The 26,367-nt window shown below is 44.2% G+C and overlaps 1 protein-coding gene across 1 annotated transcript in view; it reads left to right on the forward strand.

Annotated features, from left to right (window-relative positions):
• The first annotated feature begins 10,202 nt into the window (after nt 1–10,202).
• The window catches only part of LOC132986966 (diacylglycerol kinase beta), a 104,683-nt gene continuing 88,518 nt past the window's right edge, over nt 10,203–26,367 (forward strand). Inside the window, exons 1-2 of the mRNA XM_061053705.1 lie at nt 10,203–10,784; nt 21,826–22,280. Of these exons, the coding sequence (XP_060909688.1) occupies nt 22,214–22,280 (67 nt within the window). The 5' untranslated portion in view covers nt 10,203–10,784; nt 21,826–22,213. The remainder of the gene's footprint in view (nt 10,785–21,825; nt 22,281–26,367) is intronic.

The following is a 26,367-nucleotide window of genomic DNA, read 5'->3' on the forward strand; positions in this document are numbered from 1 at the left end:
ATAATTGAACTGGCGGTTTGCATAATTCAGACGCTGCTCGGGAGCTGAGGTCAGCAGGATTAGGCCGCAGATGTCTGATATAAACAGCTGTAGTGCACATTTCAAACACACACACACCACGTCTTACAAACACTGGAGACTAAATCACACAGGACGATGAATATGTATCTGTTGGGTAGAAGAATAAGTATGAGAAGAAGTTGTGGGAGTTCAATACAAAGACAGACTTGATAGCAGACAGTTGTCACCAATTAGCATCGCCGTTATGTAGTAATCTTTTTAAAGTAACTTTAAGAAATGTTTTTTTCTCTCTCTTTAAATTGTTTCTTTAAACTGGAGCTTCATTTTAAACACATTTTTTTTGCTCACGCAGTTTGCCATGTGGTGGACACTGAAGCTTCAGTGTTTAGCCAGCTCTGTATCGGTCTATAAACCTTTCTGCGTTCTAACCTCTGTCCATTTTTCATCTCCAATATTGATCCTAGTTTGAGCACGTTTCTGCTCGTGGAGCTTATTAGAAACATGCAGAGGCTTTTTAGGTCGGGTACAATCACTTCTATCTGAACCAGTTCTCTTGCCCGCTTCCATCGCTGCAACACCTGTTGGTTTGACCTGATAACTGGTCTCATATCTGGCAAACTGAGGGGCGTCCAAAACGGCCGTGTGGGGGTGCCTTTAAACCGTCTACCTTCTCTGGTCCAAACAAATCCAGAGCATTCAGGACCAGAATCTAAAGTTAGAAGGAGGACATACTGGCTGCTGCATTGTTGTCAGAGAAGCCAGCACTTCAACATAGCATGTTTCCTTAATGTCTGATCATATAGTAAGGTACCTTTATCATTTCACTCACTACACATCTCACTGATAATTTCCCTCGTTTTCCAAGGGTTGATTTAACTTGTAATCATTGATCATTTATGTATTTATTTTTGGGATGTAATAAAAAGTTCAGTTCAGTATTTAAACATCAACATGAACATTTATTCAGTTTGATTCAGGACACACGTCATTACTGTTCTGAGCATGCACGCTTTCCTCATTTCAATCTGTTGCTGAATTAGCTCCACTCGGTGTTCAATGCAGCATGACAGAGTAACCCGGCTGGTGTTTTTTCATTAACAGTCGGCGTGTGGAGTGGCTCCGTGACATCAGAGAGGGATTTACCTCATAGGATCAAAGCCATCCTTGATATTAGTGTCCTTCACCGCCTCCTCTGCATCCCAGCTCTCTCCTCCACCCGCACAAGGCGGCCATCTGGGACGCTTTCAAGAGACTGTGTGCTTCAGATTAAGATTTAATGAGCATGAGAAGCTCGGGCATTGTTTCCACTGCAACTGTATTAAAAACATCTTCTCTTCCTCTTCTCATCTTCATCACGAGGCATTTATACGTGTCTGCATTTAGTGTTAAAGATAAAATAATCAACCGTTTCAGAATTGCACTTATTTTCTGAGTGCCTGATATTAGTAAGTTGGATGCTCTCACCAGCCAAACCATCAGTAGTCTGCAGAGCTCAGCTGACCTTTGAGTTTCATCCTGATGTCAGCGTCCTCCTCTCAGCAGAAGAAGTTAAAGAGGCTGTGACGCCTCAGGGCTGCAGGAGAGAGCAAAGATGATTGATGGGTACCAAAGTATATTCATCTTATCACTGCTACAGGTATTGATCCTACCTATTTAGAAGGCGGCATGTTTTAGATTGATCATGTGCAACCTGAACTATTAAATGCTTTATTGATTTAATTGCGTAGCAGGATGGCGACGAAGGCCGTGAAAGCTTTCATTGTTGGCTGTTAGTTAAACTTGAATAAAGAAAAGAAACCTCAGATGTTAGCGGGTGAATCTATTGAGTTTTACTATGAACGTATTTGGTCAAGCATGTATATATGATTATTAAAGGTACAATATGTAGATTCCACCACCAGGGGGCGCTCAATCTATACTACAATAACAAAATATGACGTCGAGGCTGGCGGGGAATCATGAGAGTTCTCTCTGCTGCTACTACTCCCCCCCCCCAAATTCCGTGTTGACCTCTCATTATGCCTCCGCAACAGTCAGATTAAAGGTGAAATGTCACGGGGGCGCAACTACGTCTGATTGAAAAATAGGAAAGATGCCCGTGCAGCACGCCATGACACACAGTGTCAGGAAGTAATATGTCTTGATATAATTGGACTAGCAGATGTGACGTCCTACATCAGGTGAAGTCGATCAATACAACGATTCTCTGCGATTCACTTTCTCTCCTCTTTGCCACACGTGTCGAGCCCGTGCGTGGTGTTTACAGTCGATGAAGCGTTTGAGATGGACAGTCCAATCAGCGTGCAGTGACACAGCTGGTTAGCTAATTAATGGAGAGAAAAAGTGCTTCAAATGTAACGCTGACAACAGAACATGATGATTAAAGGCGTTGTTGTGTTTTCATTTAGGATAAAAAATAAAATGTACTCAGACTTTTCATCAGACTTCCTCCTCTGTGTCTCGAAAACCGAGATGTTGTAGACGCAGGGGGAGCTTGGAGTGACAGCTCAGCATAAACTCCTCCTAATGCTTCTCCTCCCCAGAGGAAGTCCAGGCTGCTCAATATTCCAAAAATAAATCCCATTATTGGCTGGCTGTGATGGATCTGGACCGGCTGCATACATTTACAGCAGTTCAGGCACCAGAGACTGAAAAGGAAGCTCTCGCGTCCACTGAAATGTTGCCCTTGGACTTTTTCTCCCCCCTGCTTTTAAGTTATAATCCTTCTGATTGTTATGAATAGAAGCTCATTACTGGGGCAGAACCTTCCTCCTAAGATCCCTCATTGTATTTACAATCAGTTACAGCCTCTCTTTAACACAGAAGAGCTCGAACCACGTCCAAATCCACATTACTGAAGACTCTTTTGATCTCCAGCCTTAAAGCAGAGCCTCTATCATCAGTGTTGTTTTAATGTTTTGCTCCACATGTTTGGATAAGGATGGTACATTTTGGGAAAAGCTTGTTTATTTAATATTCTGTTTTCAGGCAGCTTCCACAAACAATTTCCCTCGAGCCCTCGACTTCCTGTCCCTTTCAACATGAAGCTCCAAAGTTGCATCTAAATCTGTGTTTGCTGCATCAGGAACTTTAATGTAGTGAAGCCATAAAGGGCTTTCACACCTGAAGAAAACTCCTGAAGTTTTCATGCTGAATTGTCATGTGTGATCGTAAACAGCTGAATGTTTCTCTCTTCACCCGGAGTTTCTCCTCCAGCCTCCTCGTATTTATTCTGCAGAAAGTCAGAGTGAGCGGATGTGAGAACGCAGCAGGATATAATCAGGAGAACTCACCTGGAGCGAGTGTGAGGGGGTGGTGATGTTTATTCCCTGTGATTGCTGCACGACCATAGACTGTCTGCATGCCACCTCTACCATCTCCGTGCTCTAATGAACCTGCTGCATTAAGATTAAGATTTACTTTTTATTGATCCCCGCGGGATCCAAGGGGAAATTGTGTTTTTACACTCTGTTAATCATGCAACACACACATAGGCTGAAATATACACACATGCACAAACAGGATCCTATGGAAATGCACTAATGGAGAGATGTCAGAGTGATGGAGCGGCCCACAGCAAGCGCTCCTGAGCTGGTGGTGGGGAGGGGATTTGGTGCCTTGCTCAAGGGCACCTCGTGCTCAGGAGGTGATCTGGCACCTCTCCATCTACCAGACCAACTTCGCATCGGGGCTTGAACCGTTGACCCTCCGGTTCCCAACCCAAGTCCCTACAGACTGAGCTACTGCTGCCCAAATAGTTTACTCCTGTCATGACAGGTGGAGATACTGTCCACTATACTAACGAGGAATTATGTTTCCTGTTCTCCAGTATGTTCTTCTCCACTCTTTAGTTCAGATTGTGATTCTGTTCAACTACACGTAGCATTGATATGAAGACAAATATTCTCATTATAGCGTTGTATAGAGTAGCTTTGTCCGCTACTTCCATGTCATTCTTTGTCTTACCTCAGGGGCTTCATGTCAAGGCCCCTGCGCAAAAAATTCAACAACAACCCAACCTGCTCTTTTCAGTAATCGCACTGTCAGCCGTTTACCAGCCGTGAGTAAAGCGTGCGCTGAAGTTTCCAGCAGCTCTGGAGAGCGTCTGTGACTGATTGTTAGTGAACTTTGATTCAGACTCTGTGGAGGAGGTGTTGGTGCAGATGAACGGCGCTGAGATGAGTAAGTCGGACAGAAGGGAAAGAATGAATGAACAACGACGAAATATAATCACAATCATTTCTCTGTGTGAAGAGAAGAAAACAGCTTAACGTGTTCTCAAGCATCTCAAGCATCTCGGTATCGTCCCTCTTGGACTTAATAAGCCACTGAATCTGCTGCTGGTCAATCTGTTACTACCTCACACTTCCTGTTTTGCAGTTGTTGTGTTGGTTGTTATTGTGTGTGTGTGTGTGTGTGTGTGTGTGTGTGTGTGTGTGTGTGTGTGTGTGTGTGAAACGTTGCCTGCGTGGGTGGTGTGCTATCCATGGTGTATGCACAGCGCTGAGGTAAGCGTATGGAGTTTTTTTGCATGTGTATGAAAATGTCTAAAACGGAAACTGTACAAATACTGATGGTGAAACTCTGGTTGTGACGTTGAACGATGCTGTGCAGGGATGACTTAAAGCTAAAGAGTAGAGGAAGTGAAACAACACCCTGTGGTGCTCACCCACCACAACACCTTTCTAACTCTTCAGTACGCAATCTCACACCTGCCAATCAAAGAGTTGAGCTCATCACTTGGACGGTTAAAAAAAACAAAAAAACACCACCTGTGTCCAAGCCTACATCTCGCGCCCACACACTACAGTTCTGATAAACGGTAGAAAAAAAGTAAATCTGGGCCTCAGAAGAGGAGGCTTTGTTTTCTTCTTCTCATTTCACAATGAAGACGCAGAGACCAGATTTGACCATCTGCAAGGACGCTCACGATATTATTCTGATAGTAAAGATGTATGAATCATTGTGTTCATGTGTAATACACAGACCTGAGTGACGTCCCCCATCTGTTCCTGCAGGGGGCGCTGGAGTCCCATCGATGGTGGCCTCCATGTTGGAAATGCTGTCTCACCCTAACTTTCAGTCAATTTGACGACAGGCTGAGAGCTGGAGCTGAGGCGGGATTTAAGCCTCCTGACAAATCGTTACACCGCGCCCGCCTATCTATCAGGTCAGCTACACGCCTTATTGTGAATAACTCTTATCCTTCATCAAATCAAAACTGATGAGTCATCAAAACATTCAAAACATACAGTGTGTGCCGATCGAGACATGAGCTAATCAGACCTATTTGGTTTTTCAACACCCCATGTTACCGCTTTGTACCAATATAATAATAATAATAATAGAGGAAAAAGCCAATCGGACGAGCACTGCTTCTTTGAACCAGGCTGTAAACATGTTTACTTCATTTTTAACGCGCGTGTAAACGGGATTTCTGGGCTTTTGAAGCCTCAAGTGGACACAAGAGGAACTGCAGTTTTTTTTGCACTTCCGCATTAGCTTCATTTTAGGACATCAGAGGTTGCTGCTTGGAAAATATATGAATGAAAACAACTCAAAAAAATCAGTGTAGTTAATGATTTTGATCTTAATTAGGCCTTAACGGTCACTTTCATAACGCACTCAACAGACAGTGAGCAGCTCGCATTGAACCTCAATACAAGTCGGTCTAAATGATTGAATGAAGCTATTACACTGAAATGTTTCTCTTATACTTTATGAATTGAATTACGCTCAACACCGGAGGTTGCTGCTTGGTATAATACTACCGTAGAAATAGCCTTAACCTTTGTGGAATACAAGAAACTAGGAGGCAGACGAACTATTTCACAAGCTCTTTTGAGGAGACTTATAACTGAGTTACTCGGAGCCGACATGTAAGGGAGGATTGTCAGTAAATCAGACGAGAACAATCTGCTTCTGATCATTAAAGAGGCAGCGTCAGGCTATTTTTATCCTGTTCGTCCGCCTATCAAATATAATCTGTGGGCCTTTTGTTTTTCTCTCTAAGCTCCTTCTCTCCTCTATTATTGTTTTTTTTTTTCAATTAACGAAATGTGACTTTAAACCCACAGCTCGACCTTTTCCGTTAGCATGACGACATCATGTCTGACATTCAACAGGCCTCCTCTCGCTGCCTCCAAACCCGAGCGAAGCAGCCGAGAGCTGAAAGTTATCAGGGAATGTTGGACATTCTTTGGGAAGTGGTAGAAACTTGTTCTTTTCCAACACAATCACATTCCTCCACGCTGTTAAGGAGAACTGGGGCAGCAGGAGAAAAGATCTCCCTTTTTAAGATCGCTTCTTGTCCTGGAGGTTTCGTTCTCCCAGAGTTCCCAGAGTCAGCCGTCCCTATCTTTGGGTCGTGGTTTTCACGGTCCAAACTCTGCTCATTCCTTCTCTTTAGAGTCACTGGAAACCCAACACCATGTTCTAAATGTATGAGTGAGGTTTTGTGTACAAAACAGTTAGCTTTGGAGGGCTTATCGTGTTCATGATTAAATGTGAAGAGGAGTTAAAAAACTGAAAAACAGTAGTGATGCCTATTTGACTACAAACGTTCCTGTGAGGAACTCTCAGTTTGTGTTAATTTTGGCGCCCCCTGTGGACGAAACAGCTCCTCTTATCTCTCAAGTCTCAACATCATGGGGGGTCGAGTGTCAGAGCGAGAGCTTAGCCCCGACTGTTGCTAACAGGTGTTTAGCATCACACACACACACACACACACACACACACACACAGTTTAGCCCTGTTATAATAAAGCTCTAGCTACATTACAAAGCCTTCAGTTAGCATTGCATTCTGCAGAACAAAGCTAGTAGCACTTAGCTAGTAGGCTATGTGTTTGCTGCTAGCTTTGATCACGATAGCAATTGCAATCTTGGAACCCATCAAATATTTTTCAAATGTTTTAATAACATTATATTACATATTACATTAACATTATATCATGAGATCAGCGCTTCATCCGTCCCAGCATGGAAACACACACTGTAAACACTTAATTAATTAAGGCAAAGGCATCGTGTACCGCTCTCTGCTCTCGACGCCGGCTGCGTTCTTCATCTCCTGCTGAAATGCAAAGGAAAACCAGGAAGCTTTAAGAACTGGTGAATAGAGATGAAGGATTTTGGTACTTAGCTATCAGTGAGCAACTAAAGTGAATATATTGAGGATTTCAGGGCTTTCAGTGCGTCTTCTCTTCCTGACTTAAAAGGCCTAATATTTACTGCTGCACTGCTCTGAATGTCACGTGTGGGCGGAGCCAGTAAGATGTCAATCAAAATCTGATCAGCCACGCCAACACAGTCTTGAAAATGGTGTAAACAGAAAAATTATGTTTCTTCCACTCCTTTTGATTATTTATTCTCAGTTAGATTTTCTTTTGATGCTTAATGAGACTCAACTTTGAATTAATTTTTACTATTTCCAGTTATTCATCCAGAGGCTTAAAACGAGTCTCCCCGCTCTGCTGCTCGAACAGACAGAGTAACAAATGAACAAGCTGCGACGTAGATTGTATTAGCTGAAATTGAGCGACTGAGTGTAAACAACATCCAGGCGACAGGAAGACGGAAATGTGAGAACGAGGGGAAAAATAATGCCCGCTCGTCTCGTTCCTCTGGGGATCGGCCTCGCTCAGCACACAAACAGCAGCAGGAAGCAACGCGGGATTCTGTTCAATGAAACAACGACGCACGTGTGTGTAAGAAAGACAAAGAAGTAAGTGTTCCACGTGCAGAGTGTGTGTGTGTGTGTGTGTGTGTGTGTGTGTGTGTGTGTGTGAGGGAGGACAGAAAGACGGCTGGCTTTATTCACCAATGACTTCTCTACAGAAATAGCCTGCAGCACAACAACAGGCCAACACGTTGCACTGACACCTTAAGAGTTGTGTGACATACTGAGCAGGATGTTCTGTGTGTGTGTGTGTGTGTGTGTGTGTGTGTGTGTGTGTGTGGGGGGGGGGGGGGAGACACACACAGACATGATGTAAGGGTAATGGTGAGACGATATACTGTGGAAAAAAGAAGTGATGAAATAGAGAAATCTGAGGAGGAAGGCAGAGTTTGAGAGAGCTCGATCTTTAACGTGAACTCGTCTTTTTAAAAATATTTTTTGGAGGGCTTTTAGTGGAAAGAAGAACGGTAGATAGTGTCGGAAATCAGGGAGAGAGAAAGAGAGAGAGAGAGAGACTTCTGACTTCAGCTTTAGCAATGTTGACGTATGTTTTCCATGCTAATAAAGCCCTTTGAATTGAATTGAATTGAGAGAGAGAGAGAGAGAGAGAGAGAGAGGAATGACCTGCAGGGAAGAAGCCACAAGTCGGATTTAACCTGGGACGCCCGCTTCGAGGACTACAGCCTCTGTACATGGCGTGCGCTGTCAAACCGCCAGGCCCAAGCGCACAAGTTTCCCTCAGACTTTAAACATGCTCTTCCAAATGTCGTTGTAAGTTTCCGCCCTGAGTGTAACTTGAATTTGTCTTGATCTGAAGACTCATTTGGTGATTGAGTTATATAAATAATTCCATTTTCGAGTGTCTGAACAAGCTGCTCTCTTTTGATTGTTCTGCAGTCATTTTGTTTTTCCTCTTTTCATTCTGAATTATCTCACATCATGAAACGTACAAGACATGGATCAAGAAAACTGTGATTGTTTAAAGACGTTCAATCAAAGCGACAACAAGAACACCACCCTGATCATAGACGACATACTGAAGGGACGGCCATGGTATCGGTGTTTGGACGTTACCCTCTGGACTCAGAGGAGACCGTATTTGGACAACGTGGTGGAAACAACCTGCCCGCGGATATCAGGGCAACAACTCTGTGTCTTTAATGAAATAACAAGCAGCAACAACAGGTGTTAAAATGGGAAGCAGATGTGGAAGAGGAACACATATGCAGTTCCTCAAGTGTCCACTAGAGGCTGGCTGCAAAAGCTTCAGAGTCCCCCTAGACCAGTTTGTTTACAGCTGAAAAATACTTGTTTACATCCTGGTATAAAAAATGCATGTTGGATCTCAGATGTCATTGGGCGAGAGGCAGACTACACACCGGACTAGTCCACATCAACCACAGCGCTGATGTGTAGAGACAGACAAACACTCACATCTAGAGTCACCAATTAAGCTAACAAGCACATCTTTAGCCCGGTGGTTCTCAACTGGTGAGGAGCTGTTTCAGAACGGCTTGAAAATTTGCCTGGAAACAAAAGTCAAATTTGCATCATGATTTTCATGATGGAGTTAATGGGTGGGTCCTGAGGTTAGACCAGCTGAGAACCATTGCTTTAGACCGTGGTAGGAAGCCAGAGTACCCGAAGGGGACCCATGCGTGCACAGGGTTGCAAACTCCTTACAAACACCTTTTCCACCAAGTCGGTTCTAGGGCTGGTTCGGAGTCTTGAACCAGTTCTTTGTGTTTCGACTTCCAAAGAATCGGGAGTAGCACCAACTCCTCGCTGGAAAGAAACGCTTACGTCAGGAGCTGGGATTGCCAGATTGTCGTGACCACCCGGTCTTCCTCGAAGGTAAGCAACATCCACAGCAATTCTGAAGAGCAGAACAAATTCTTTGGGCACGTTGTGTTTGAATGCCTGGAAGTAGGTTTGCAAAGCCCGGCGCGATACCTGACACGAGGCGCTGTAGTCCTCCACTGTTGTTGTTGTTGTTGTGCTTGAAGACGGCACCAGTGGGAAGTCACAGACGTATGAAGTGACGACATGACGTGGCTCTTTTGTGGCCCTTACCTGTGAAAAAGCAAAGTGGTTCTTAGACCAAGTTGAACCCAAATTCGCACCCGCCCAGACCTAGATCCAGGTTCACTTTGAAGAGGTAACAGAAACCAATCAGGCGTTTGAACCAGGTACCTTTTGCCATGAGGCGACCGCCCTTGTGACACCACAGCACTGCCCAGGTTTAACTTAATGAACTAACTAATTCACCTATACCAAAAACACGATCCTTTCCTAACCTAACCAAACAATATGCAACTGTTCCACAACGCTGACTCCTTGTTTGTGTCTTTACTTCAGCGCCCGGTCATACATGACGCTTTAATTAAAAGCCTTTATTTGCAGTAACTGATGACGTGCAATAATAGTGTGAGACAGGTAACATTTGATGAACACATTTTAAAAAAACAAAACAGCAGCTTTCACCACAAACACGAGAGCTAAAGTTTCTTTCTGAATGTTTTAAAACCTAAGAGGATGAAGAAGAAACCGTCACTCCCAGTCACTGAGTGTTTGATGTGAAGCGAGGGGGAAATATTTCTGCCTGTAGAATGTGAAATGGAGGAGAAAAAGGAGACCCATTTTCAGCTCGATGATCAGAGACAGAAAGGAGGAAGAGAGGAAGCTGAACGCGGGGGGAAGCAGATACAGAGAGAGAGAGAGAGAGAGAGCGAGAGAGAGAGAGAGCTTTAACCATGCGCACACATGAGAATTAGAGAGACAGAGAGAGGGAGGGAGGGCAGCAGAGGGAGAAAAAAGGCTTAATTAATTCAGGCTGGATGGGAGGGATGTTGCTGCCGTCCCTGCTGAGCCTCCAGTGCCTCTGCTGTCGTGCTGCAGGAAGCCTCGTTGTGTGTGTAAGTGTGTGAGCTCAGAGAGACGACACCACTCCTGCTTTCTGCTTTCTGTTTACCGGGAACCAGACACCGGTCAGCCCGGGATCGGAGCCCCCTCTATCTCCCTCTCTCTGCCTGATCGGGTCTTCAGAAACAGGGATGTTACATGGAGACCAGCAGTGAGCAGAGGTAGGACACACTTTACTCCTCCTGTCTCTTCTTCCATTTCTGTCTCTGCTTCCATGTTGCACATCATGCTTGTTGTCATCTCTGTCATCTCATCTGTCTCTCTGATTATCAGCAGAATTCCCTCTCCTTTTCTGGAGGACTAAATGTGCAACCTTACCTCAGTCAAACTTTTTTTATTTTCGCTGTTTTTGTAACTGAAACCGAGATGCTGATAAGGCTTTGTGGTTTGTTTTTCCAGCTATAAATGTCAACCAAAGTTGTCGTGCTCGTGCAGAAGGTTATAACAACACTAAAAGAGAGTGTGAGGGTGGAGGTAGAGTCAAAACAACACGTCCCAGAGTCACTCTACCTCCGGGCAGTCAGCTGGGAACAACACAGTGGAACACATCATGAGATCTGTAGTTGGATCACTTGGAGTCCAGTGACAGCTCCATGGAGAAGATTTAGCCGACTGTTTCCTGAGAATATAAATAAAGCATGCATTGTTTGGTGCACAGGCTAATGTATAGACTGAAAATGAGCTTCAGCAGTGAGATGACCTTTGTTTGGGAATTGAAAGCAGAAGGGCAAAACTCTTTGCAGAAACAATTCTCATAATCAGGCGCCGTCAACAAATCTCCACACAGAGAGTCAATAAGGATGAGAAATTGAGCTGCCTTTGTCAATTTTTTTTTAATCCTGTCGTCCTAGAAAATATGAATGTTTAAGATCTTATTCTAAAAAAAATTCCTCTATGTTTTGGTCTCTAATTAAACAGATGTTTGAGTGTATGTTGCACCCTGTAGTGTCACAACCTTTTAATCCCAGCCTCCTTCAGCGCGATGCTTTTAGCCGACGTCTCGTGATTAATCTTCAGTCGGCACGCCTAATTACTTCTCATCAAGCAATCACCAAACGTGATGCTTATTTATGCCCCGACAGCATCCACTTGGGTCTTTGATAAACATGTGAGATTCTCCGTCCCGAGCCTTGTCTGCAGAGAGAGGCTCGGCAGAGCTGCGAGAATCAAGGAGAGAAGCATCAAAGGAGAGAGAGTAAAGACAGAGGAGGATGGATGTGTGAGATATTCAGCTCACACGCTCATTGCCAGGAAGGATATAAACAGCAAACTGAGTTTCTCATGTCGGACTCATGTCTCAGCGAGAGGCCGGCTGGAGGGTCATTGGAGGTCTGCTGTGAAGATGGTGCTGAAAGCCTCCTGATGGTGAGCCGCGAGCCGTCAGACAGTAATTCATCACCCGGATTAAGAGGTGAACAATCGCCTGTCTGAACATGGATCTGTGTGATTAGGACGAGAGCGTGCTCAGACCCACTCAGACTGATTCCTCTCATTTCTGATCTGACCCGGATAGAAGACAGCCCTGATTACGAGGCTCCACTTCCTCTTCTTCAACAATCTTTTAACCGCATTGCTACCTTTAACACAAAATCCCTGCAGAGCGCTGAATGACAGAGACATTTTAAACATGAATTTTTAACAACAAACCCTGAACTGAGTGCTGCGAGTCATTGTTGAGGTTGAATCTGTAGCCTTTTTAATTTCTGCAGCTCCCTCTCGCAGGTGAGTGTGATTGTTAGCTCATGAAGCCCACTGATAGGCTGAGGAAGCTGACATCAACGGCAGTAATGTGGCAACTAAAATATATCATACATCAAGTCTATCCTGTGTAAATGTGCCTCTGAGTCATGACTGTCTACAATGAGTGAGAAGCTCGAGTCCCGCTGGATGTGTTGTTGTGAGAGCCGTGTTTACATGGACGGGACGGCCGGCTCCTCCCCTTGTGTATGAAAGCTGTTTTAGTCAAGGACTAGAGAGAAGAAGAACATACTCACTCATTATTTGGATGATAGTAAGAGTTTTTAGATCACGGTCATTCTGTGTTGATTTACATGAAATGTGAAGCTACTAGCTAGGCTAACTAAAGAGCGCTAACATTAGCATGCTAACACAACTATGCAGGACACGGGTGATTGCAGCACAAGTTTGCGCTGTGCTTAATGGAGGAGGCGTGGCCAAACAGCAGTTTGTTTTTATCTCATGCTGGAGCTCAAGGGCGCCATCTACTGGATTAAAAAGTCACACATTATTCCTAGGAAAGAGAAAGTTCATAATCAGCTTTGTGATACGTGATATGTCTAACTGTACCTTCAGGCTCGGGTATGAATCAGCCCGTCCCTGCAGCCAGCCTCCTCTTTTTAGGTTCTGGTTTTTCTATCGTCTGATTTGAGGTGTTTGCGGTCTGCACTTTGTTCAGATTGACTTTACACCTGCGTAAGATGTGAACACTGTGTGAGCCAGACTGTCTACACATGTGATCATACTGCATTACCTGGTATCAGCATGTGTGTTAGGACTGCTGTGAAGACGTAACGAGACGCTTCCCGCTCAGTAAAATATTCTCATTCTATGAGAGGAAGCAGCAGCTAACAGAAAACTCTGCTAGTTTAACTGACTTGACGAGAAACAACAGGGACTGATGTAACTCTCCCAGCTTGGTCTGAACGACTCCCAGCACTGTTTTTTAAGTAACGGGCTCAATTTGGGGCCAGTGTTGTTTCTGAATAAAGTGCACTGAAGCCTGCAGACCGGCCTCACCTCTCTAATGGAATATATTGTGCAGACGCTGCAGCGCTCTTGTTTGTCTCATGGTTACAGGCCTGCTGTGACATTATACGACAGCCTTCCACTGGTGTGGAAACTCAGAACATTTGTGATGGCTTCATTGGTTTGACTTTTTTACGAGGTGCAGCGCGAGGTTTCCACTGAAGAGAGGCTGATTTTCACAATAAGTTAAGAGATTTATTGATGTTGATAAAAATCGTCCCTTCAGCACCTTTAAGTTGGTCGTCTCTATCACGGGTGACACATCCTGTACGAGGCAGTTACATGCTCGTCTTTGCTGATGGACAGATGGAAAGATTCAGATGTGAAGCAGCAACAGAAAGTGTGAAGCTCAAACTCCGCCCACTTTAACACCTCCTCAAAACCTACTCGGTGCAGGTGTTGATTTACTGCTCATCTGTTTTGCAAATTCAAAAAAAGACAGAAAGATCAGCAAACAGCGATATAGCTAATGGATGGATGGACCCTTCTCTCACGAGCTTTCAGGTTTATGATAAAAATAATAACTTGTGTATAAAAACTTAACTAAAGTGTTTGTTTTTAAAACATTTAAGAAGGAGATCTTTAAGAGGCCATCATTTCAGATTAAAAGTATTTGGAAGGGAACCGTTCATGTTGCACAAATATTCACTTTTCATGAACTCTGAACTGTCTCCTCCCAGAGACCAGAAGGTAAATCAGGTTTGTGTGATTAGCTGATTCAGTACAATCAGCTGCTGGCTGTAGTTTGGCCTTTCTGTTCCCCCTCTGCGTTTTACACACAATCCCCCGGTTGCCATGACGCCCAGGCCTTCCATAAATACTCGTTGTGAGGCTACATCCCCAGTAGGTTGGAGAATAGAAAGCCGCGGCCCAATGAGATGCGAGCTTGCAGCAGAGTTAATCGCAAATCGATCCGGAGCGATCTCACACAGTCCGAATGTCAGTGACACGGACATTTACGAGAGATCAGTCTTCCCGCTGTGCTGCCGCGGTTACAGAGAGCATGTGACATGTTTAACACCAAAACGACCAGCATTATATTCACACTGGGTTTCGGGGGGGCGAAATTGTCAAACTTGGTTTCAGCTCAGAGGTAAAGCTATGTCGAGGCGTTGCAATAGCTTAAAAGAAATACAAAGATAATCAATGTTGACGAACATCTTAGAACGAAGGAGATTGGAGAGAGAGAGTCAGGACGACCTAGCGTCAACCTCCGGTGAGAGCATAAACCATCATCTCACACTCAGGTATAGCTCCTGGTCTACCTTCATGGTTATGACATTATGGCTAACAATCATATAGAGGAAAATAAATGGGGTTTTTACTACCCGATCTACACTGTTGAGCCATGTAAGCGCTGGCCACTGGAAGCCCTGAATAACTGTCTGTCGACGTCTTTGGGGATAAATATTCCTCATTAAACAGTCGCTGACTTTATTATCTTTATGAACTGTTTCCCTTCACACATAGAAAGTAGAGCCAGTTTAAAAGCAAGCAGCAACCTCCAGTGTTGAAAAATGAAGCCAATGCTGAAGTGTAAAATCCTGCAGTTCCTCGAGTGTCCACTAGAGGCTGGCTGCAGAAGCACAGGAAGTTACATACACACCCATTCTAAAAAGTCTGTTTTTACAGCAGAGATTAACATGTTTACAGCCTGGTACAAAAAACAAATAGGTCTGATTAGCTCATGTTAGCTCGGTTTGTCAGGAGGTTTAAAACCCGCCTCAGCTCCAGCTCTCAGCCTGTCGTTAGGATGACTGAAAGTTAGACGGCCATCGATGGGACTCCGGCGCCCCCTGCAGGAAAAGACGGGTGACGGCACTCAGGCTTCAAACATTCATAGTTACAGTCTGTGGGAATGACACGCTGGAAAGGAACTGCAGGTTGGACTTGAACACGGGGCTGCCAGCTTGGAGGATTGTAGTCTCTGTACATGGGGTGTGGCCTAACCGCTAGGCCATCTGCTGGTTGTTGTAGTGTAAATATCTTTATTTTGAAGGCTTGTAACTGCGATGTGGTGCACCTGCTGCACTAAAGTAACTGTGAGTTAAAATTTCAGCAGATGACTAACGATGCTCTGGAAGATCTGAGGCTCAGGGGACAACTTAGAGCTATGAAAACAGAGCTGAACACAGAGATGATTCATTCTCTGCGATGGAAAGAAGATCAGAGGTTTGTGGAAGTGGAAACAGTGAGTTCTGATAAAGAGGGTGAGAGGTGAAGATAGTCTCCTGGACGGGTAACAGGAGTGATGTGTGTGTGTGTGTGTGATTTAGCGTTCAGTCCGTGTGTCTCGTCAGGTCTTGACAGCACATCAGCAGCTCTCCTTTTATGGGTAGAGACAAAGCTCAGCCTGCAGCGCCTAAGGTTAACTGTGCCCCTGTGCAGCTCCCTCTGTGAAACAACATTAGCCTCTAAATTTGTCTTGAACTTTTTCTTTGCCCTGTGCTCTTTGCTTTTGCCCTTTGATGCCCCCAAACTGAAAATGTCAAACGGAAAGAAGTCCGTCCTGAAGCACTAAAGAAGTTCTTCACTCCGGCTGAAAAGTCTTTCCACACTCTGAGGACTCCTGAGCTTTGGGTCTGAATCATTCTCCCCTAAACTAAACTCTTAATTAGGAGAATCTAGATCCTCTAAATTTGTTGTGGTTGTCACAACTTCTTCTTTATTGGCCCCGGAGAGCACGAACGCAGCCTCCTGCACCCACTGATTGAATCCACCGCTCGCCTCGCTGTCAGCAAGAAGCTTCTCTCGCTCGACTCAGATCTTTATTAATCCACTGGAAAGAAATTGTTTTTCAGCAATAAAGCAAATCAGCAATAAGCCGAGAGAAGAAATGAAAAGTGTGAATGTTAAAAACAATCTACAAGATGATTCGAGGCAGGAAGAGCGAGGAAGTGTCGGTTACAAAAAGGCAATTTATGGTTAATTAAGTCGTGTGCAGAGACCGGGAGTAAAAGTATTGAGGTCAAAGTAATTAAAGGTTATTCATGTTGGAAGGTTTTTTTGTAATGCTTGTTTATAATTGTATTACAAGTTCTTCTGCTCTAAAAGAAGAAAAACAAGTCTGACATCTGTTTCTGGCTTATAATAAATCTGTAATTATCATTTACAGTTTTATACTGTATTCTCGCTCTTTGTAACCTCCAAAAGCTTTGCATGATTCCCAATTCAAAAAACTAATTTATCAGACCCAGTCTCTGCAAAAAAAACTCTGTCTGTCTTTAGAGGAAGACCTGACCTGGAGAGCTAACATCGGGGCGCTGGTGAAGAGGGCACAGCAGAGACTTTAATTCCCGGATTCTCAGGAAGAACCACCTCACTCAAAGACTGCTCATGTCTTTCTACTGCTGCCGCATAGAGAGCATTTTTACATACTGTATGTGTGTGTGGTTCACCAGCTGCACAGCAGCAGAGAGGAAATTGCTCCAGAGGGTCGTCACCATTGCCCAAAAGATCATCGGCGGCCCCCTCCCCTCCCTGGAAGATCTGTACAGTTCCCGCTGCCTGATAAAGCTCAGAGCATTCATAAGGATCCATCTCACCCCGGACACACTCTGTTTGAACTGCTGCCCTTAGGCAGGCGTTTCAGGACAATGAAAACCCGGACAAACAGACTGAGAAACAGTTTCTACCCGAGGGCGGTAACTGCACTTAACACTGCAAAACAATGATTGTGCGATCTTTATCTGTACCCGAGCTGAATGTGAAGGTATGTGCATGAATGTGCGTGAAAGTGTGATGTGTTTTTAGAATCTCGTATTTGTGTTTTATTTCTAGCACTTTACAAAGATTTTTTTCATCGCTGCAACACCAGTTGGTTTGACCTGAGAACTGGTCTCATATCTGACACACCTAGGGGCGTCCAAAACAGCCATGTGGGGGTGCCTTAAAAGCAGTTTTTAAGCATCCTAAACAGCACAAAGAGCCTAACGAGCCGCTCTAGTGTCTAATTTGTGTGAACAAAGCGGAGGAAACCTGCCACAGGATTCCTTTGATTGAATTGATTGAAGTGCTTCAGTGACTAACACTGAGAAATGAGCCCTCTTTGGTTTCAAGGATGTAAGAATTAAAACCTCTGCCCACACACACTCCACGCACTCGCTGTTTGGTTTCCTTGTTTTTCCGACGTGATGATGGTGTTGATTCCAAACAGACACACCTACACTCAGAGATATATGCAAATACAACGCAGTGAGCGGACAGAAGCTGCAGCAGGTGTGCTTTTAAAGTCTGGCACCCTGCTGCTGAGCTCACACTGCACGCACATGTGCTCTAATTACTGGACACATATAAAGCTTAAAGAGTTCGTTAACATGATAAATGAGTCTGATTCACACTGATTTCACACTTGACATGCCTCATTCTCAAAAATCACCTGACAACACCTCTTTTCCAATTGGCGGCCTATTTAAGCTCCAAGTGTCGTTCTTGTGTGTGTACGTTTATGTTTGTTTCATTTAAGAAGAGACGATGCACAAAATAACACAAGCACAAGAAAGTAAATGTGCCAGATTTTGCAAACATTTTATCTGCATTCTCTGTGTCCAAAATCTGTCTCTAAACTCACTCAGAGCTGACTCGTCCCTCACCTTTACCTCTCCTTCATAAGTCACCAGGCCGTGAAATTGTAGCATTTTCAATTATCAGCTTAAATACGTTGAAATATGTTTCCCCAATGAACATCTCTGGACTGGTTTCACTGATCTGACTAAAGACTGAAGACTTCTCCTGAAGTATGACATGCAGCCGGGTCGTTGTGCAGATTTGAGGAATGATCCGACGATCTGATAGATATGCCCTATAGTTAACAAAAACACAACAAACAAATGCGATGTTTCAGCTGAGGCTCATCACACTACACAGGTGTGAACTGGTGGCTGACATTTTTAGGTTTGCAGACTTGTTCAGTGAGCTACCGACCCAGTTATGGCGGGAGGTCTATATTTAGCAATGCTTGGATCATGCAGATTATCTGTGCGCTGTAAATGACTGATGTTTGACACAGAAAAGCTGCTGCTGGTATCCATTTAATCATATGGTCACACAGGCTTCCTGCAGCAGACACGAGGGAGAGGAGAGTGCGTCTGAGTCGAGAGCTGCTATCAGGTCTTCGACGCCGTCTTCCTGCAGCGAGGGGCCGCCAAGCCCACAGCATCCTGCTCAGCTCTCTGCACGGGGAATGACAGTTAGAGGCATCCTGTACAACGTTCAAACCAAACACACAACTTAGAGCGAGACTCCTCTGGTGCAGCCTGCGGACCTGTCTCCATTCCTCTGTGAACGTAATTAAATCAGAGCTCCGGTTTCTGTTTACTTTCCCTCCTCTTCAGTGTTACCGCTCTAATCATCATCAGGATCCTAATTTGGCAGTGCTGCTCTCTCCACACGCTTTACGTCTTGGATCACCTCTTGGTGCTGAATGTGCAGACACAACAACAGCAGACCCGAGTGGTTTTTTGGACTGAATTAGATGGTCCAGCTCCAGCTTCCTGATAGTTTTGGCTTAGTCAGAAGAATTGAAAGGCATGCACGATGTGGATTTTAATCAAGGTGGTACAAATAACCAATAATCAAGCGCTTTTCATGCCTGAAAATATGGATAAGTTTAAATGTTGTACTTTAATCAGGGGAAATCCGTTCATTAAAGGAGCAATATGTAACTCTGTCACCTAGTGTTTAAAACGGGTACTGCAGTCCAAATTCTAAACATTAGAGAGCTGTCTCCCCCCCGCCCCCTCCTCTCTAGAGTCGATGCTCACGCAGGTTGCCCGTGTGGTGGACACTGAAGCTTTGCCGTATACTGACATGCATGTATTATGCTAAGGCGGGGTACACACTACAAGATAATTGGGCTGATTTGTGGCCTGATTCCCCCCTTCCGACCAAAGTCAGTAAAGGCCAGATTATCTTGCCAGACGTTCCTGTCGTGTGAGGTTTGTTTGGAGTGATTTTAACCTCCCCGATCTGCTCGGAAGACGATTTCCCCGGAAATCCTGTTGTGTGTGGAAAACACAGAGGACGCCCAAGAACGGTGGACAGCAAACGTGAAGCATAGATGGACGTCATAAATTCAGGACCAACTTGTTGATATTCTACAATGTGTCTGTAAAAGTCCAACTGAGGAGGAAAGGAACGGATCTACGACCTAACAGCTAGCCACATTTAGCTTAACCACCATGTTTGTTTAGTCTTAAGTGGGGTTTGACGGCGCGAGATGTTGTTGAATGAATCCATTAGTGTGCGGTCTGCTGAGTTGGTCGTCTCGTTGTTCTCCACACACTATAAGAACAAAACTGTTAAATCTGTCTTGTTTGTCATGAGAGTGTGGACTCTCTCACATTTTCAAAATCGTTCAGCATTTAAAAAATCTTTCCGTGTGTGCCAGGCCTAAGGCAATGCACTGAGACAATCTGGCAGAGCTGGGAGCTAATCAGGCAAGAGGGAACAGGTGTGTGAGGGGAAGGAGCAGGTGAGGAGAATCTGTGGAGGGGGACAGGAAGGGGGGGCTGAAATCATGGAAGAGTTAGATACCTGTATAAACAAAACAAAGCTGAACACATGGATAATGAAATGATGAAACGAACTCAAACCGTGACACGTCTGTAGTCCTGTTTGCTTTTGTAGGTCATAAAGAGAGATTCAGTCAGATTCATGGACAGTTAAAATCTCCTCACAGGCTCTTTAAAGGCCGTTATCACCTTTTAAAGAAGAACGTGGGGTATTTAGGTGAGCAGTGAGATGAGAGTAGAGTGTGAACTGGAGGCTGTTTCCTGTAAGTGGATAATGTGTTGGAGTATTTTAACATAACTAGAAGAAGGATCCATGTCGTGTAAGCAGACCCACACACGTCCAGAACTGCTGCATGTATCATGTAGTCACATCTGTTCACTGTGTCTGCAGCTCTCTCTCTCTCTGTCTCTCTCCCTCTCTCTCTATCTCTCTCTCTCTTCTTCTCTGTCTCCATGCTTCTCTTTGTCGTGCTCTCAGTGACGTCATAGTTGCCGGGCAACCTTGCGAGCAAAACAGAATCCCTCTCTGCGCAGAGGGGGAGGCCCTGTTCACTCGGTTTGCACGTGCTTCTATCTCCATCTCTCAGTCAGCCTTACACTGCGTATACATGTAGACCCCCCCCCCCCCCATTGTTCCCTCTGTGTTTGTAACATCACTAAAACATGTGCAGCACATTAGTGCATGCCAACAGCTGTCTGCCATGTTGTCCAAGAGGGAAGAGATCATCAGACAGAGGAGAGGGGAAGGAGATTAAGAACAATGATTTACTTTAAAAGCCGTGTTTACAGACAGAATAATAGATAATATAAAAAACGTATGGAGGGACCAAACCTGACAGTAACTTGATCCTACTGTTCTAACAAACCTGTAGACAACGCCTGATACAGCTGATCCACTGTGACATCACTTACTGTGTTAAAATTTAGTTTTTTTAATGTATTTGTTTGTCGTCATTTGGGTGAGTTAAAGGTCACATATCCTCCTCCTCTTTAATCGGTTTAAATAAGTCTCAGAGCTCCTCAAAACATGTGTGTGAAGTTTCTTGTTCTAAATCCACTCTGATCCTGTATTTGATCATGTCTATAAACCCCTCTATTTCAGCCCTGCTCAGAACAGGCTGTTTCTGTGTCTGTACCTTTAAATGTAAATGAGCTGTGTCTGACCACGCCCCCTCTCTGGAAGGGCTTGGGTGTCTCTGGCTTTCTCGCTCCATGTCCTATTGTTTACGGTGAGAAGGCAGACTCAGAGGGCAGAACAAACACCTAGCTGTGGGAGTGTCACCCACCTGGGGGAGGGGTTACTTGTGTATGAATTGTGTATGAATGGTTTAGTAATTACTGATGGTCTCTTTACACAGCAGCTTTTACCATCGGTTTGTGGATGTGTGTGACCTGAGGTGTAAAAGAGTCGTCAGAAGACCAGAAAAGCGCTACACAAGCTCAAGTCAAATTACAAAGTCAAGTTTATTTAGAACCCTTTTCTGTTTCATGTCTCCTTAGTGCAAACTGTCAAATAACGCTGACCTGTTGTCGTGTGACTCCGTTGACTGATTCATACATTTCATAAATTATAAAAAATGTAATTAATTACAATATAATATTTAACGAGCCAGCTAAGATTTTCACTCAGAGGTGTCCTCCTCCTCCTCTTCCTCCTCCTTCTCCTCCTCCTCTTCCTCCTCCTCTTCCTCCTCCTCTTTCTCAGTGTTCAGAGGCTCCATCGTTCACCAACATTTCTGCTATAAATCTCTTTTTGTTCACATCTTGCTGTCGTTCGCCCTCTCCTCTGCTCGCCTCTCTTTCTATTAAAACGACTGTGAGAGGTAACAGATCGTCTGTTGTGAATGTAAACCCTTTTGTACATCTTTTAATTTAGAGAGACTTGGTGATCTTCACAGTTGCTTTTCTCTCCTTCTCGTTGCAGGTCAGAGACAGAGTTTTTGCTGAGAAACCTTGTGCCAACCTCAACATAGTTTGCCAAACACCCTTTGAAACCTTTATTTTTCTGGCATTTAAAGTGACGATTTGGATATTTGAGGAACCTCAGCAGCCTTCAGGACCCACTGCTTTAAGATAAAAACTTGAAAACCTGACTGAATATCACCAGCGCTCCATGCGGCCTCAGCTTCTTCAACTCTCCGCCTCCCGCTTGCCCTCAAAGTGAGTCAGAGATGACATCCCAAAAGCTCTTCCTCTTAGTTTTATTTCTCAACCTGACTCAAGGATAACCGTCAATCCCCAAAGAGGCATTCAAGGACGTCAAACTCACTGACACAGAGGAGCCCCCCCACCCCCCCCTGGCTTCAGGCAGCATGGGAGACGGGAGCTGGGTCTGCCTGAGTCCTGCTGAGTTCGGACAGCTGCAGAAATACAGCGAGTGTGAGTACCTGCTTTCACTTCAGTTTATGTTCTCATGTGAGAGTTTGGGAGATTGTGACGCAGAAGCTGAGTGTGTCTGCATGCCTAAACGATACAGCACGTGTGTGTGTTTGTGTGTGTGTGTGTGTGCATGTGTGTGTGTTGTATGTACAACTGATGCAGCTTGTTTGCAAAACCAAATACTGTGGTTTTCATTCAGAGGCCTTATGCAGCTCATATTGAAAAGAGTGCAGCAACACAATGTATGCTTTACCTTCAGCTTTAAATGCCACTTAAAGCTAATAAAAGACTCAAACAGAACACTCACTTATTTGACTTTAACAAATAGTAAAATCAGGAGATTTTAAAGAAAAGGAGCAAAAGAAGATACACGCGTCCAGTGGCGGTTCTAGAGGCTGATGGGGCCCTATAGGCAAAAAAATCTATCAGGGGGGTCCAACCAGTTTTCATCCATATTAAGCATAATACCACGCTTACTTCTCTCCCTTTTTTTTCCTACAGACGGATAATTCCTCTTCATTATGATTTGTTGCCTTTCATTGACAAATTTTTGTTTTCACAGCGGTACTGTTTGCGACGCTTAGCAGGGCAACGAGTGTGAGTGCCTTCAGATGGGCGGTTCATCTAAAGGGCTATCCATCAATTAACATAATCTCACAAAGCTTGTCAGCCCTCATGGGACCCCCTGCTGGTCTGGGGCCCCAAGCAGTTGCCTGCCTTTCCTGTTGACAAACAGCGTCTCTGCACGCATCTGGACAGTACAGATCGACCCAGACAGGAAGTCAGACAAAGAAACACACAGAGTGTCCGGTCAATTTCAAAATAAAACACAATCCTGATCGTATTTTCCATCACTTTATCAACATCACATCAAAACAGGCACTGAGTGACTTTTTGACTGGTTTGAAGACATCAAAAGTAACTGGCAAAATAGTCACTGGCATATCCAGTGACTATTTTATCTAGTCTCTGCGGTGTGTCCGGCTCTGTCGCTACCCGTCTGTACCTGTATGCCTTTTTTTGGTCGATTCGACATGTTGAATCAGTGTCGGTGAGATGAATCTCTCTGATTGGCTGTTGGGAGGTTTCATTTCTCTCCAGCTCTCGACACAGGTTCAGGAAAGCCCCTTGAGCATGCCGCTGTAGTATCCATGCTTTCACCCATTAGTGCGGTTTGTCCTTATTTGTCTCCTCCGCCTCTTCTTTTCTTTTTCCACTAAAAGACCGAGGGCTGACAACGCCAGCGCCATTTTCAACTTTTAATCAGACATTATTCTCCATTAGTAGGCTACCTATAATACGAGATGGTGACCGTCAGCGGTGTGAAAATGGTCTTCTCGTATCAGAACAACGGACTACCGCCCCCTGCTGGCATGGAGAGTTATTTCCTCTCACGCATAAGCAGAACATACGTGGTGGTTGGCCGTCGGCTGTAGTCTTTGCGGTGTGTTCAAGTGCAACTTTTTGGCCAAGACGTGAGGCGACGCCACAGACGGCCTTTGTCTCCACTAGTTCTTTGCCGTCTGCTTGTTGTGTCAGGGCCTTTACAGTAAAGTAACGTTCTTACCTCCTGGGAGTTTTAACGGGTTCAGTTATAAAATCAATCTTAAATCAAAAGGTGAACAAACAAACATGAGACCAAGACTTCCGCCGGGATGATCTGTGTCACATTGCCTCCCATTAGCCTGCTGGATGGTTATCTGTGTCCTCACAGGCAGCATCATTTGTTAGTCAAAAGAGGGTCTGTCCGCTGGTTCCTGCTGGACTCTGTGTGTCATGATGAATGGAGTCACGCAAGCTGCTCTGTCCCGGGTAAACACCACTATTATAAATCACTGTTTTATGGAGCAGTATGAAGTGGAACCACAACGAGCAATTATGTCCGATTATCTGATCATGTGGGGAATGATTTTATACTGCTCGTAAAGCCAGTCAGTGTTTGAATACGGCGTCCTGCTCTTGGTCATTTAATCAGATAACTGTCATCAAGAACCAGCGCTGTTCTGTCACTTCTTTTTGACACTAAATTAATTTGATTCTGATTTTTGCTTTACTTGATTGTCTGAATGAGACTTCAGTGATTCACTTGGTGACTTTGGAAGTGATGCTCACAAATACAAAAAGGAATGCACTTTTATTTTCTCCTTACAGCTTAGTGTGAAAGCAACGATTAGAGGCTTAATGTTTGCAGGTTGAAGGTTTGTTTGTCTGGTCGTTTTTTCTGGTGTGAAATCTTGAAAAATTAACAAAAGACTTTACTTGAGCTCGAGGATTTAATTGTGACACATAGCACCGGATGTCCAAAAAGTGGACACATAAATTAAACTGCCAAAAATGAATATATACTTTTATCAATTTCTAATAAAAGTGACATCAATCTATTCACCAGCTTCAGCCCTAACCATAACTGTATAATATTTATTAATTTTCACACTTTTAACCCTATCAAATGCCATTTCTTGTGATAATAGCACTATTTTTCAAAATAAAAATACATTTACATATACATTTATATATATTTATAACATACCCATACAATGTACTAGACTACAAGGAGTATTTTTTTCTACTAACACAGTCTGGGGCATGTTACAGATTACCAACAACATTTATCTTTCTGCATTATTCTGTTTGTGTAGCAAAGAGTAAAAAGAAAGAAAGACCATTGTTGTTTTGATATGATCACTAATATGTTAGTCATTATTATGATCCTATAACATTTTTTACTCCATCTAATTCCCAACAAATAATATAAGATGACTTTGAACAAGAACTACAAGAATAGTATCTGCGATCTCATTCTCACGGTAACTACCATTCGGAAACCCTCCTCCCCCCGGCTGCACCTTGAGATCCTGTCCATGAAAACCGCAAACAGAATCGGTGACAAGAGGCAACCCTGGCGAAGGCCACCGCCCAGCATCACTCCCTCCAAAGCTTCCTGTGTTGTATATCTTTTCATGGTTTCAGAGGTGAAATGACCAGTACCCCAAGCTGCATGTATTTATAGATGTGACTGCAACTGAAGCTGCATAAACTTGTAGAGGTTGTTTTCAAAACAAATCTAGCTTTTTCATGGTTTTCTCTGCAGGTGCATATATGATGTTGTGTTGAGCATTATAGGCCTTTTATAACTGGAATTGTTCAAATTATAAAAATTCAGTAAAAATAGACACCTGTGTGAAAAATGAAAGCCATAGCATCAAAAATATCAATAAAATAAGTTTTGAAGTGTCCACAAAATGGACACATGTAACCAGAGGGTTAAACCAACTCTCCTGGCAACAACTCGTGCATTAGATCAATCAAGTTCAGTAGGACAAAATAACAGAGTTCAATTTAATTCGAACAACTTAGAGGTCCATTCAGGATAAGCCAATGTGTGTGTGTGTGTGTTTCCGCTGGCTCCACGTCTCAGCTCCATCCCATCTCCGTCAGTCGCGAGTCCTCTGCAGCAGATACACAAGTTTTCTATTTCTGCAGGATGCCGGAGCACAGCACAGGAAGTCAGACACCGAAACAACATTAAAACATCCGCTTTATTTCAGAATAAAACACTCCAGTTTGAAGCTAGATCTTTCTTCACTGTACTACATCAACAAAACGTCATAATGGGCGGAGCCACGCCCAGAGTCAACATGTCAGAGGTTTTCAGAGGTCACTGACGACAAGATGGACGAAGAGAAGCTTATTGTGAAAGTGGAAAACCACAAAATCGCTGATGACCTCGCACATCCTTTTCAAGGACACACACACACACTCTTCTTTAACTCCTTTGGTTGGGAACAATGACCTTATGTGTTGTTGTTTTTTTAAACGACTTGCGTCACATTATCTCTCGCTGTTGCACATGATCCTGTAATTACCACAGGAACTCCCTGTTCTCTGCACTCCAGTTGTCTGGCAGTGCGGCGCCTTGAGGCGCTCTGAGAACGCTGCCGGTGGGTGTTGACGGTCGAGGGAGCACGGAGCCGTACCGGAGCAGAGCTGACACACAACGCACACGTATCTGGAGGAGGTCTGGAGGAAGTCTCTAGATCAGGCGTCTCCAACCTTTCTTCGTCTGAGAGCTACTTTGAAAAAATGA

This window comes from Labrus mixtus, chromosome 13 (assembly GCF_963584025.1).
Source record: "Labrus mixtus chromosome 13, fLabMix1.1, whole genome shotgun sequence".
NCBI classification, from domain to species: Eukaryota; Metazoa; Chordata; class Actinopteri; order Labriformes; family Labridae; genus Labrus; species Labrus mixtus.